The sequence below is a fragment of the Prionailurus viverrinus genome, chromosome D1, assembly GCF_022837055.1.
Source record: "Prionailurus viverrinus isolate Anna chromosome D1, UM_Priviv_1.0, whole genome shotgun sequence".
In the NCBI taxonomy this organism is placed as follows: Eukaryota; Metazoa; Chordata; class Mammalia; order Carnivora; family Felidae; genus Prionailurus; species Prionailurus viverrinus.
In genome coordinates, this window is record NC_062570.1 from 56586127 (window position 1) to 56601506 (window position 15380).

The window sequence follows — 15380 nt, forward strand, 5'->3', positions numbered from 1 at the left end:
CTTTACTGACTCCTTCAGGAAGAGAATAAACAGATGACCAAGTGTATGGCCAGGGGAATAGTTTCACCTCTGAGAGCTTCAGATTTTGCATTTGTAAACTTCTATGATTCAAATTCAAGATTCCATCTCAAAGTAAGATGGAAAACAAGATTGTATAATACTAAACCAAGAAGGTATACTATGAATTATGTTTTCTAAAAATTCCAATGTCAAGTTTTCTGTGCTGCACGCACCTTCTACCTATATAGTCTAACTGCTAACTGATGCAAGGAATTAGAAACATTTAACTCTGCCTGAGACACTACTGTGTCATTAGACCCATAACAAAGTATAAAACCTAAAATGTTTCAACTCCTCTCTTAACATAGACCTGTCTTTAATTTTTCTAAAATACCCATGGTTTGTTACTGCATTCATTCAAGTGCTTTAAAAATGACAAATAGGGGCGCCTGGGTGGCTCAATGGGTTGAACGCCCAACTCTTGATTTCAGCTCAGATCATGATCTCGCTGTTTGTCAGTTTGAGCCCCACGTGGGGATCTGTGCTAACAGCTCAGAGCCTGGAGCCTGCTTAGGATTCTGTCTCCCTCTCTCTCTGGCCCTTCCCCACTTACCACTCTCTCGCGTGCGGTCTCAAAAATAAATAATTTTTGAAAATGACAAATTTTCCTTTTCCCCCACAGTAGTAATAAGGCTGATGGGTAAAAATACACAGATATCAAAAGTACACATTTTAAAACTACGAAAACCTAATTTGTTTTTTCATTTCACTACACACTTCAGGCCCAACTTACAAGTTTCAGTTCTGCTCTTGCTCTATTTCTAGTCAGTTTCACTTCAAAAATTTTCTGCCACAAAGTTAAGAATTGTGATCCTGTGGAGAAATTTTAAAGTAAACACTAAATAAGAACATAGCTTTTCCTTTCAAAGGAGAACTAAACATTTTCACAAGAAAAACAAAGAAACAAACAAATAAAAAAAATCTTAATTAAATGTATTTTGTCATATAAAAATGATTTTTAGACTGCTGATTTTTTTCCAGTTTCTGAACCTTCCTCATATAGTTTTGTTTACAAGAGCCAAAGCAGTTCAAAAATTGCTATCATTCTATTTTATATACATGTTTTAAATCTGAGTCACAAGTAAGGGGCTCAATAAATATTTGTGGAAGGAACGAACATACATAGCACAGTACTGTGCTGCAGGAGGCATATGTTCCTAATAAGAGACAACTTTCTCTCTGCCTTTAGTGGCCTTACCAACAAAACAGATTTCTTTGAAAGTACATAAAAAAAGAAAATCAAATTAGATTAGCAACAGTAAGATATCTAATAAACACATAAGAGGGAACTATATATCATATATGGCTAAATTAAGCTTTATAAAGCTTTTTGATGTTTCTGCCATTTTTTTCTTGTATGTGCTTCAATCCCATTTCCTTCTTCTCTTTAGGCTGTAAAGGTCTTCAAAGGAAAGATTCATATAAAAATAAAAATTAAAAATAAAAATATACAGACAGCTCCTACTATGTAATCAGTAGTGTTCGGTAGAGGTGCTGTGGGAAATAAACTACAAAGCATCATGGTCCTGAACCTTCAGGTAACTTAAAACGTCTGTGTTTAGCCAGCGCTCTGCAAAGAGTAGGTGTCTATGGCAACTGGTAATCAAAGACCTTAACTGCCCCTGTGTTAACACTGTGTAACTTTGAAAAAGTTACCCAGACCTTAGATTCCTCATCTGTGAAAGAAGTCGTTACTGATACAAATCTCCCATGCAGAAGAATTCCAAATGATTTATGTAGATATTCTGCCCTTCGGGAGAGGGAACAGGAATCCCCACTCAACTATGGGCTGTGCATAGTGACTTTCTTCCAAAAAGGACAGTATGGAGAGTGAGCGGGAAAGAGTAACCTTATAGCAGTGTTTGTAAACGAGACAAACACTACCTCAGCTGGTGATGATGGTTAACATCAATAGTGATAAGTCATCTTAACAGTATATACACCTGATAAGACCAGATAAAAATGGCACTTTACCTCCTTGGCCTTCCTCCCAAAACCCATAACCCCAGTCTAATCATGGGCGGGGGGGGGAACCAACATGAGACTCATTCCAATACAAGGGCATCCTACAAAATACCTTATCAGTACTCTAAAACTGTCTCAGCCATCAAAAAGAAGGAAAATCTGAGGAACTGTCACAGCCAAGAGAGTAAGGAGACAGAACAACTAAATATAATGTGGTATTCAGGATGATATCCTGGCACAGAAAAAGGTCATTAGGTAAATAGTAAAGATCCATTAACAGATGAATAGATAAACAAAATGCACAGGCTTCCTGCTGACTCAGTAGGTTGTAAGTTCAAGCCCCAAGTTGGATGTACAATTTACTTAAAAAATAGGGGCGCCTGGGTGGCGCAGTCGGTTAAGCGTCCGACTTCAGCCAGGTCACGATCTCGCGGTCCGGGAGTTCGAGCCCCGCGTCAGGCTCTGGGCTGATGGCTCAGAGCCTGGAGCCTGTTTCCGATTCTGTGTCTCCCTCTCTCTCTGCCCCTCCCCCGTTCATGCTCTGTCTCTCTCTGTCCCAAAAATAAATAAACGTTGAAAAAAAAATTTTTTTTTAATTAAAAAATAAATAAATAAATAAATAAATAAATCCAGTATATACATATAATGGAGTATTACTTAGACTTATAAAGGAATGAAATTCTGATACATGCTACAACATGGATGAACACTGAAAACATTATGCTGAAAATAAGCCTTACGCAAAAGAGCAAATACTGTATTATTCACTTACATGAAGTACCTAGAATGAGCAAATTCATAGAAACACAGCACAACAAAGTTCACCAGGGGCTGGAAGAAGGGGAAAATGGGGAATTATTGTTTAATGGGTACAGTATCTGTTTGGGATGGTGAAAATTTCTGGAAATAGATAGTGGTGATGACTGCACAAACAGTCATAACTGCCTTTGAGATACACACTTAAAAATTATTAAAATGGCAAATTTTATGGAATGTATATTTTACCCCAATTTTTTAAACTAAGGAATACTGAATAAACTGGGGACTTTCACTAGTAATAACACATCAATATTGGTTCATTAATTGTAACAAATGTATCATACAATTGGAAGACATCAAGAATAGGGGAAAATGGGTGTAGAGTATATAGTTTCTGCACTATCTTTTCACCTCAAGTTTTCTGTAAATCTAAAACTGTTCTGAAAAATAATGTCTACATAAAAAAATTCAGGGGATATAAATTTTTTTTTTTTTTTTAATTTTTTTTCAACGTTTATTTATTTTTGGGACAGAGAGAGACAGAGCATGAACGGGAGAGGGGCAGAGAGAGAGGGAGACACAGAATCGGAAACAGGCTCCAGGCTCCGAGCCATCAGCCCAGAGCCCGACGCGGGGCTCGAACTCTCGGACCGCGAGATCGTGACCTGGCTGAAGTCGGACGCTTAACCGACTGCGCCACCCAGGCGCCCCAGGGGATATAAATGTTAATAGAGCTAATATAGTCCACCTCTTCCAAACACAGGAGAAAAAAAAAAAATGCTCTTCAAATCAGCGAAAAACTTTGAGCGATCAGAAAAATTAATGCCAAGGACAAAAATAAACCTGCAATTCACGAAAGAAATTACAATGTTACATAAACCTATGCAAAGATGAAATCCATAGGGTTGTTTAAGGATAAATGAGATCATGTACTTAGCACAGTGTTTTGTATACATTAAATGAAGCTATTAAAATATAATAATTAAAGAAATACAAATTTAAATAGCAAAAATATATACATGTGTATACAGATGCAGATTATACACATTCATATATGTATAAGTTATATGATTATATTCTACATATATTATACATATATATAAAATCATATTGGAAAACACGGAGAAAACTTCCGATGCCCAAAGCTGACAAAATATGATGGGTAAACAAACCCTGTCATAATCTAGTGGTAGTAGTGTGGTGGACATGTCCTTTCAGGGAAACACTTTGCTAATATCTTCTAAAGTTAACAAAAATGAAAACATAAAAATAAAAAATAAAGTTAACAAAAACGTACATATAATAAAAGTATTCATGTACATATTTTATATGAAGTATAATTCTATGTATTTATACCAATTTAAATATATACATATATCCTTTGAGTGATTTCACTGCTCAAAATTCATCCTAAAGAAATATTAGCACAAGTGTACAAAGATACCTATACGTGTATATTCCCTGCAACAATGTAACAGATAAAACTGGAAACTGTACAAAGGGCTACCAACAAGGAGTTAAACAAAGCTAAGTGAACATTATTATGCAAAATATGGTAGATGTATATACACTGACATGGATGATTGTCTAAAACAAATAATAAATAGCAAATTTTTTCTTAATTTTTAAAGGAAAGGAATAAACCAGTTCAGGGCTGTTGAAACTGGGGTTTCCATGTACGTATGTTTCAAGAAAACCAAAACCGCATGCAAAACTGTGTTTACGTATGTAAGTGCATTTTCTAAGGAAGGTGTCTACAGCTTTTACCGAATTCTTAAAGGAATATGTGGCCCCCTGGAAGGGTCACTGAACAATCACTAAAAAACCACCCATTTCTGAGTATCTACAGAAATGTAGTTTAGGTTAGACTCAAGTGAGGAAGACTCTGGGGAGGAAAGAAGTGCTCTCAATTAAACGTTTAGGATGTATTAAATGCCTCTACCACAAAACACAAAATTTTATTTCAAAACTCTAAATTTAAGGGTGTGAAGGAAGTTATTCTTCAGATGAGCTTATATTCACTAATTACAAACCTCAACCAAAAATTAAAGATCAAAAACAGTCTTCAAAATGTGTGACTAGTTCATGCTTAAATTACAATTAAAGTAAGATCATACAGAAGCAAAAGGAGGCAAAGATTAAGTAGTAAGTAGTCCCATTTGACACAGACAGGTTGACAATTATGGACTAGTTACTCACATAGACAAAGATTCAGGAGTTATGCAGCCTTAACTAAACTTTTTTTTAACGGCAAGTGGATTAAAATAAGACAAAAATAAGTTGGGTCTTATACATAGTTTTGTGGGCTTCCTTTGAGCAAAATAGATAAGTCTTTTCCTGGAGGCAGATTAAGGTGATTCCAACACCTTTAAAACTAATACAGCAAATTAACATTTTAAACATCACAGCCATGAGAATCAATGGGACAAATGAAAACTGAAATAAATGAGTACAAAATAGCAGGGATACTGTCTACCCTAAGATGAAAATATACTTAGAATAGTGGTTGTCAATCAGGAGTAATTTTGCCCCTCTAAGGGACATTTGGCAGCCCCTGAAGACATTCTTGACTGTCAGGACTGGACAGGTGCTCCTAGTACCTTGTGGGTACAAGCTATGGATGTGGCTCCACATCTCACAGACTGACCTACCCACTCAAAATTGTCAACAATGCCAAGAAGCAGCCTGGGGGAACCACTGAATCTATGCTTTGAGACAATCAGCTTTACAACAGAAATCCTAAAACAGTGTTTACTTATTTGTTTCAAAAGACTGACATCTTATCAAATACCATGGGATCCAGTAAAACGACACAATTTTCAAAGTGTCATTTAAAAGAAAGTTATCAACTGATTTTCCAATTTATCTAAACTTTTTAAATTTTGCAAAAGCCACATGGAACAACAACAAAAGACAATGAATTCATGCTAAAAGAAAAAAGTCTTATACACACACATCCTATGATGCTCACAGACAATACTGAGCAAAAGAAATCAGACAAAGAAGACCACAAAAAAATGTGGTCTTTGCTTGATACACCGTTTGCGTTTATACACCGTTCAAGAGCAGGCAAAAACCGATCTCTTGTTAGAAATCAGACTAGTAGTTCCTTTGGAGAGAAAGAAAAGGTAGAGATGGGAGAGAACATAAAGAGGACTTCTGGAGGGGCGCCTGGGTGGCGCAGTCGGTTAAGCGTCCGACTTCGGCCAGGTCACGATCTCGCGGTCCGGGAGTTCGAGCCCCGCGTCAGGCTCTGGGCTGATGGCTCGGAGCCTGGAGCCTGTTTCCGATTCTGTGTCTCCCTCTCTCTCTGCCCCTCCCCTGTTCATGCTCTGTCTCTCTCTGTCCCAAAAATAAATAAACGTTGAAAAAAATTTAAAAAAAAAAAAAAAAGGACTTCTGGAATGCTAATAATTTTGTATTTCTTAATTTGGGTGATGGTTATATAACTGTTCACTTTGCAACAATTCATCAAGCTGTGTGCTAAATAATCAGTGCAGTTTATACAGATAACACTTTTACAAAAATGTTTATTTTTTAAATGTTACTCACACCCTAAAAACCTGAACACTTTGACCCACAAAGCTAAATGAACGTCAGTTGCAAAAGTAAAAGTATTTTCATTATATAGGTACTTTGACCCACAAAACTAAAAAAAAGTCAACTGCAAAAGTATTTTTGTTATATAGGCTACCTTCCAAGAATTCAAGAAGGATGACACCCCCAGAAAGCTGTAAATACCATACTCAGAGCTCATATGGCATTCAGCTAAACACTTAAGCCACTATGTATCCCTCGGCACAAATCCAAAAATTTGACAAAGGCTTACAAATGCAGTTAAATTTATTCCACGGACAGTTTAGCTATTTCCCCCATTTTAAACTGTGAACTGTTATCAGAGAACATGCTCTATGCAACAAATGATACTTCCTCTTTTCTAATCCCACATTTTCCCAAAGCTCCCCCAAGCTAAATCCCTCTTGGCCCTCAATACTTAGGATTTCTCCAGGCTGCTCCCAACAGTGCCCACCATTGCCTCTCTCAGTATCCATCCTCACAATCCACCTCCCCACACACATGAAAATTCACATTTAATGATCATTCCTAAGGCTAGTCTTCCCCCTGCCAGACTTCTAATCTTTCCCAGGACCTCATAAATACAATCCAAACCTCACTACCCTCAAACTCCTAACATTCTCCACCAACTCGCTTCCCAACAGCACCACAAAACTAGGGCACATGCTAACCCCAGCTTTTAAATGCTCTTCTCCCACATAAAAAGTCCTGCCTCTGCACACAATTCAGCTCAGTGGCCAGTGCAGCTAAGACCTCCAGTGCAGCTCTCCGCTTTAGCACCCCCTCTACTTTTCCTGCTTTCAAACCCATCTCATTTCCCCTCCACCCCCTACCCCAAACTCTGCTTTCTTCTTTCCTAAGTACTAGGGCAGGGGTAGTTGAATGCAGGGTGAAGGAGCGTGCTCCATCCTGTGCGAAGGTTCTCAAGTCTCAAGCACACAGCCATGTGCCCGGGCTACAGGGTCCCAACGCTGGACTGTGAAACCCAGCCTCAGCACTTCCTGACTGCAAGGCCTTGGACGTGGGATTTTCCATCTTTGAGACTCAGTTTGCTGAACTACAAAACGGGAAATCATAAAAAATAGCTATCTCATAGAACTGTCAGGATGAAATGAATTACTGGCCATTGAGCCCTTGGCACAAATCCTACGTGGGTAAGTCTCAGGAACTGACAGATTTTCCTTGGGTCCTCTTCAAGGAAACAGGGATACCAGAGAGGGTGAAAGGTCCTTTCCTGGCAAGGGAGAGGTGGAGGGAAGAAGTACCATACAGACATACGGCTGACACCAAGAATTGTGTTAGATCCCCCAAGCTCAGTGCTCTCTCTTCATTATCCGCTTACAATGTGGACCCGAGAAGCCCCCAAAGCCCCCGCTAAAGGATGGGGTAAGTAAGACACAAACATATACATCAGATCCTCCTTCCACGGGGAGTCCTTTGAGGAAATGAAGGAGGAAGGTGCCCCTAAATTGCTAAAACGCGATCCTTGGGGGTCTGAGAATCAGGAAGGAAACCCCAAAGCCCCAAAGGATTTCTCTTGGGAAGCCGAGGGGAGTACTTCATAACAAGGAGATGAAAAGTAAACGGTAGAAACCATAAAGATTCCTCAACTTCTCCCGTAGGAAAGAGTACCAACTGGTTTCTCCGCAAGTGGGTAGAGAAAGGAAAAGCGCTTTCCCCATCTCTCAGGTGACTCCCGGGCTTCCCCGGGTCCCTTCCCAGGAGGAATGAGGAGGAGGGTCCGCGCAAGGGAATCCCCAGCACCCCAGCTGGGGAGAGGCGGGCTCAGGCCGGGGTCCCCAGGGAGTTCCACTGGGTCTCTTCCCGTCTCTTTGCAGCCGGTCTCCAGTAACCGGATCCCTCCGGGGGACTCGGGGATCTCCCAGAGCATCGGACGTCGCTGGCTCCCTCGCCTCACAATCCTGAAGTCCTCGGTCCCCCGAGTTCTCCCCGGCACTCGCCCGGGTCTCCCGGCTGGCACAGGGTCCGCCCGCCGCCCACGGGCTCTCCTCCCCGGCCTCCTGTCACCCCACCCCCTACCGAGCACCGCGAGCCCAAGGGCTTACCTGCTGAGAGGGCAGCTCCACATGCAGGGCCCGCGCGGCAGAACCGGGTGGCAACGCGGCGGCCGGGCCCGGGGGCGGCGGGGGGACCGGGCCCCCGACCGACGCGGAGGCGCTCATCTTGACCCAGGGGCCGCCGAGCGGCGGGGCCCGCGCTCCTCCGGCATCCGCCACCACAGCGTAGCCACGACCCGCCGAGCCCCTGCAGCCCCGAAACCCGCCACCCGAGAGGCAGGACTGCTCTACACCACCTCCGGCCGCCGCGGCCGCGGGCTAAGGAAGAGCCATATTACCGCAGTGCAACCCCCACCACCCCGCCGAGACCTGGCTTGCTCATTGGTCGTGCTGCCACAGGGGCGGGACCCAACGACGGCCAAGGGATGTGCTATTGGGTAGAAGGGCTGTCCATCGACGGCCGGAATGGGCTCGGGGCGGAGGGACCCGGGGATGGCCTAAATTGCGTCTGTCAAGCTGAGGTGAAACCCGGGGCGTTGCTTCTTTTTTCCCCAGTCTAATTGGTTCTTTCACTACCGTGGGGCGGAGTCTCCTGGTAGATCCGCAAGGACCATTGCTCTAGGCTGGTGTCAGTTGTCAGTACGGGGAAAGAGGGGCGGGATCCGACTAGGTAGAGCGAGCGCCTGGGCTCTGCTGTCACGTGCAGGAGGCAGGAGAGTCACCTGATAAGTGAGAGTCAGTCCTCGGAGCCACTTCCGCCCGAACCTAGTTGCCCTGGTAACCGGCCTCCCCTTGGACGGCGGGGACCCGTTTGGCGCCAGCTGGGTCGCGAAGGCTGGGCTACTGTTGCAAGTTCTCTGAGCAGCCTTTTTTCCTGAGGGGTTCGCAGGACGGTGCGAGCATTGAGAAAGAATATTTTATCGTTCGACAAGTCACCACGCAGGATGCGCTGAGACCAGAAACCTGTCGGGCAGTCCCTGTTCTTCCGTGAGCAACTCCAACCCACAAGTCCACTCCCCTCTTCGCACTCCACTAACTGGTACGCTGAGCTGCACAGTGTGTGCCAGGCACCTGGAAAACGCTGTTTCACCTCTACCAGTGTGTTGCTTATGCTATCCCTAGAAAGCCTGTGCCACTTTTCACCTTCTAGAGCCTACTTGCCCATCAAATCTCCTCCGCTGGTGGAGTCCCTTCTTCCAAAAGTCTTCCCTTATCTACCCTGGGACCCTGAGTTAGGAATCTTGCCTCTACGATATTTCTTACTATTCTATTGCATTGTCCTCTAATAAGTGCGTAACACACACTCACACACACATTGAATTCCTCGAGCCAAAGGACCTTGTCATTCATCTCTGGATTTCCGGTGCCTGATGGATAATCAGTGTATGTTTGTTTTCATTTTTTTATGTGTATTTATTTTTGAGAGAGAAGGAGAGAGAGAGAGAGAGAGAGAGAGAGAGAGAGAGAGAGACAGCATGAGCGAGGGAGGGGCAGAGAGTGAGGGAGACACACTATCGGAAGCAGTCTCCGCCTTGTCAGCCCAGAGCCTAGGGAGCTTGAACTCGCCAACGGCGAGATCGTGACCTGAGCCAAAGTCAGACTCTTAATGGACTGAGCCACCCAGGTACCCCGGTATATGTTTGTTTTTTAGTGAGAAACCAGTTCAAATGCAGCCTCTTCCATGAAGACTTCCTTGAGCATAATGATAGCATCTATAGCGATTGCTTCTATAATAAATAGCATTGAGTCATTCTGCAGGCTATCAATCTGCCTCCCCCCCCCACACACACACACGACTATGAATTTCTCCACCACCTGGACTGACATAGCTGAAAGAACACAGTGTTTTAGAATCAGACACAACAGGAATCAGGCACTTTTGCGATCTTGGCTCTGCCACTCTCTAGCTATGTGTTCCTGGGCAAGCCAGTTCCTCACTCTCAGCTTTAGTTTTCCCATCTGTAAAATAATAAGATTGCTGTAGAGATTAAGTAAATCAACATACGCAAAATGCCAGAGAAGCGCTCACATACAATAATTGCACTAAAACTAATTTAATAAAAGGGAAGCATGCTATCTTTCCTGGGTGTTCACTCTTTGGTTCTGACCCCAGAACTGGCTAACATGGATGTTGCACTGTCTCCTATTCTGAAGCATCGAGTGGTTCCTCATGGGTGGTGTGGTCAGGTGTTTGTGGAGAAGGGATTAGTTAGGAAATCCCAAATCTCATGTGGTTCGACTCCTGGTGTGCCAAGATCTGTTGGAATTTCACAGAAAACACTTCTGTTTCCAAGCTGTGTTAGTTTCCTTAGGCTTCTGTATCAAATTACCACAAACTAAGTAGCTTACAACAATAGCAACAGAAATGTATTCTTTCACAGTTCTAGAGACCAGTAGCCCAAAATGAAGGTGTCAGCTAGGCCTCTCTTAGAAGGCTCTAAAGGAGAATCTTTTCTTGACCCTTTCATCTTCGGGTGGCTCCAGATACTCCTTGGCTCAGGGCTGCATAATTCCAACCTCTGCCTCCATCTTCTCATGGTCTTTTCTTCTTCCTGCATATTCTTTTCTCTTCCTTATAAGGACACTTGTCTTAGGATTTAGGGCCCGCGCAGATAATCCAGGTCTCGTTTTGCGATCCTTAATTACAGAGACCTTTTTTCCAAGTAAGATGACATTCACAGGTTCCAGCTTTAGAGAATGGACTCATTTTCGGGGGAGAGGGAGGGAGCATCATCCAACCCACTACACAAGTTAAGAAAACGGGCCTATAGAGGGGCCCCGGGGTGGCTCAGTCGGTTAAGTGTCTGACTTTCAGCTCAGGTCATGATCTTGTGGTTCATGAGTTCAAGCCCCATGTCAGGCTCTGTACTGACAGCTCAGAGCCTGGAGCCTGCTTCTGCCTCTATGTCTCCCTCTCTCCCTCTGCCCCTCCCCTACTCACTCTGTCTCTCTCTATCTCTCAAGAAAAAAAATGGGCCTATAGAGACAGAACACAGAATCACTTCTTTCTCCTTGAAGGTCAGCTCTGAATATTAGCTAACTTTATTACTTGATTCATTCAACAAATGTTCATTGAGTGCTTCTCTGTGGCAAACCCTTTGCTTGGTGCTGGGAAATCAGACTCAGACTCATCCCCAGGGAAGCTGCCCTCTTTACAGGGAAGTCCAATAAGTAAAAAAAAAAAAAAGTGATAAACCAGTTTTTCAGTCTGAGGGAAGTTCAGGAGCTGTGGAAGCCAGAGAAGAGAGTCGTATTTCAGTCACAGTAGAGGTGACATTTAAACTGGGTATTGAAGGGAGCACCTGGGTGGCTCAGTCAGTTAAGCGTCTGACTCTTGATTTCAGCTTGGGTCATGATCTCGAGGTTTGTGGGATTGAGCCCCGCATCAGGCTCTGTGCTGACAGCATGGAGCCTGCTTGGGAATCTCTCTCCCTCTCTCTGCCCCTACCCTGCTTGTGCATGCTCGCTCTCAAAAATAAATATATAAACATTTTAAAAAATTGTTTAAAAAATAATAAAATAAACTGGGTACTGAAGAACCAATAGGAGTTCGCCAGGCAGAAAGGGAGAAAAGGATATTCCAGCAGAGAGAGCAGGATCCAATCTTTCCACAAGCTTTTTAAAAATTTTTTTTAATATTTATTTATTTTTGAGAGAGAGAGAGAGAGAGAGAGAGACCACGTCTGGGGGAGAGGCAGAAAGAGAGAGGGAGACACAGAATCCAAAACAGTCTCCAGGCTCTGAGCTGTCAGCACAGAGCCCAACGTGGGGCTCGAACTCTGAATGAGCCGAAGTCAGACACCCAACCAACTGAGCCACCCAGGCACTCCGTTTCCACAAGCTTTTAATGAGATTCAAGTCTGTACCAGGCCGATCACTGGGCACTGGAAATACATACCTCAAGTAAACAACCCTTCTCAGGCTTTTCCACAGCCTTTTCCACTTACACCAAGAGAGCTGGAATGCTCACCCCAGGGACAGGACAAATACCTAAAATACTTGCATAATGTTCAAGGTAATGAGTGTAAAATGTTTTCCCACAGTGCCTTGGGTATAGTAAGTGTTCAATAAATGCTATCATTTTTATATGTCCTATTTCATTCTAAAAATTCTTGTATTATCTTAGATACTTTTCCATAATATGACTATATTTGTTTAAACATAAAAATATTTCTAGGGCACCTGGGTGGCTCAGTTGGTTAAGTGTTCAACTCTTGATCTCAGCTCGGGTCATGATCTCACTGTTCTGAGTTCGAACCCTGCATTGGGCTCTATCCTGATAGCACGGAGCCTTCTTGGGATTCTCTCTCTCCCTCTCTCTCTCTCTCTGCCCATCCACTGCTGGCTTTTTCAAAACAAATAAATAAAAATATATATGTTTCTAATCACTTAGAATTAAATTACTATAATATTTCTACAGTGCTATATGTCCCCTAGAGACACATGTATCCAAGTTTAAGGAACATGGATTCTAAGGTAGCCAAATACAACATACATGCAGTGATAGAAGAAAGATCAAGGTCGAGTGGTAATGAAATGACTGACTCTACAAGAGCTGGTGGGCAAAGTCAAATGCAGGCTTCACAAAAGTCTTAAAAAATGATTGGGAGTTTGATAGATGAACAACAGGGGGTTAGCTCTGTTTGGTTCAGGGATGACTAGTGTTTCAACAGCTAACTAGTACCATGTTGGATATCGAAACCAAACATTGTTGGCAGGACCAAAAACTGAAACACCCCAAACCATTTTACCTCTTCTTCTTCCTCTTTCCGTAGTCTCTATATCTCATGGGCATGATGCATTGGGTAAATAAGAGGAAGACAGGCCAGGTTGGTCTTTTGATGTCTCAAATTTAATTAAATTAAACCTATCCCCTTCCTTTCAAGTCCTCTTTCTCCCATTTACTTACTCACTTAGCCACACATCATTCAGACCCGTACCAGGTGCCCGGCCAGGCCACTATATTTATAGAAATAATTCAAATTAGAATCCCTGACTGCAAGGAGGTCATAGGTAATTTCAATACAAAGTGGTAGATGCAGTCATTGAGATGATGTATAAAGTATCATGGAAGTACAAAAGAAGTTGCTAACTACTGTGTGTTGTGCCAGAAGGCTTTCTAAATAAAGTCTTCTAGGCAGAAGCATGAGCTTTGCCTGAGCTTTGCCTGAGGCCGAGGACTTGACACTGGCCTACTTTAAGGGGCCCGAAACAAAGGCTGCCTGGGGGCAACAGGCAAAGAGGCCGGAAAAGGAAGATGGGGCCACACAAGAAGAACCTGACTGCTGGGCTGAAGAACTCGGCCTCAACCTTAGGCAACGGGAAGTCATTTGGAAAGATCCTCAGGCAGCCCTGAAGATGCAGCTTTCAAGGAGTTGGGTTTGAAGATCAAGACTCTTGCAAAAGGCCAGGTGAGAATTGTAAAGCGAAGAGACCATTCCCCCAAAGAGCCTGTACCCAACAAAGGCGGGTGCCTGGGCAGCATTTCTCCTTCTCCTGTCTAAACTCTTCAAGGTTACTTTTTTGAAAAAGGCTTCATAGATGTGACCTAATGGCTACTATCTCTGGGCCCCCACTACGACCCCTGACCTCTCTTTAGTACCTATGCCCATGTGCCTAGTCTTATGGTTTGTGTTTGTCTCACCTGCTGTACTATGAACTCTTCCTTTTGATTTCCTTCTGAACTCCCAGCATCCTGACACGGAGGACAGGCTCCATGAGCTTCAATGCGCAAATGACTGAATGGATGAATAAAATCATGAGTGAGTTGATGAAGGCCCAGGTAAGTGAATGGTTGTTAGATGACACAGAGCCTCCACGCCTCTCCCATTGGACACAACCCCAGAGGAAGGAAATGAGCTTGGCCAGGCTCACCCAAAGTTTGTAGCAAACCTGAGACAAAGACTTGGGCTTCTTGCCCCCAGGACCAGTGCTCCTCCCTCAATCCCAGTGGCTTTCACACTGTCATGGAGGTTAAATGTGCCAATGTGGGAACATGAGTTTGGGAATTCACACACCGGCCAAGAGGACACACATTAGATCGAAGCGGGTCTAACCCACGGGGCTGAGTCAGTCGGAGCTCCCAGAGAAAGCTTTCCTTAGGAACTGTCTTTTATAGTGAGGTCTGAAGGGTGAGTAGGAGGTTAACTGGACAAAAGGGGCTGGGGAGAGCAAGAGGAACAGTCTGAAGAAGGCGCAGGGAGCATTGAAGGAACTGTAAGAAGGCCAGGCAGGCGTAGGCGGGAAAGGCAGCCGGCATGGAGGAGGAAGAGGGGGAGGAGAACAGTTTTTGGAAGAAACTGATATTTCAAAAATAAAATCAAAGACCTCCTTCAATGTCATTTACAGTTCAGTGTTGCTTTTATTTGTAATTTCATCCGGCAGCAGCCGCATCGTCTTTCAGTGCTTAGAGCTTCTGAAGTTTTCGTCCAGCCGTGATGGCACAGAATGAAGTTGGAGATCTGGGCAGGGTCCAGATCCTGCCAGCTGTGGTAGCCCCAGGGGAGTCTGACCTTGAGGTGTGTGGACAACTACAGGAGGGTTTATGTAAGCAGGGGGTGGGGGGGGCGTGTTACACGATCTAATTTATGTTTTAAAAATGTCACTGGGGGCATCTGGCTGGCTCAGTCTGTATAGCATGTGACTCTTGATCTCAGGGGCGTGAGTTCTACTCCCATGTTGGGTATAGGTTTACTTAAAACAAAAAACAAAAAAAGAAAACAAAAGAAAAAACAAGTCATTCTGGCAGTTGTGTCCAGAACAGATGCAAAGGTGGGGGGAGTGGTGAATTTAGTAACAGTAAATTGTGACATTCCTTTGTTGAGTTAGAGGACAATTAGAATACAGGAATATGGCTAAGTTCCTGGGGACAGAAGAGCTCAAAGGATGCCCGATTGCCCTCGTTCCCTGCCAAAGACAGGCATGGTCTCACAGGGTTCCTGAGAATGAGCATTCTGGCTGCAAAGTGGGGTGTCTGAGAGCTCCAAGCCTGGGGTCAAAAAA

At 43.6% G+C, this 15380-nt stretch overlaps 1 protein-coding gene across 1 annotated transcript in view; it reads right to left on the minus strand.

The window, feature by feature from the left end:
• The window catches only part of UVRAG (UV radiation resistance associated), a 297766-nt gene extending 289037 nt beyond the window's left edge, over nucleotides 1-8729 (minus strand). The window contains exon 1 of the mRNA XM_047877056.1: nucleotides 8427-8729. Coding sequence (XP_047733012.1) covers nucleotides 8427-8543 — 117 coding nt within the window. The 5' untranslated portion in view covers nucleotides 8544-8729. The remainder of the gene's footprint in view (nucleotides 1-8426) is intronic.
• Nucleotides 8730-15380: the final 6651 nt, after the last annotated feature.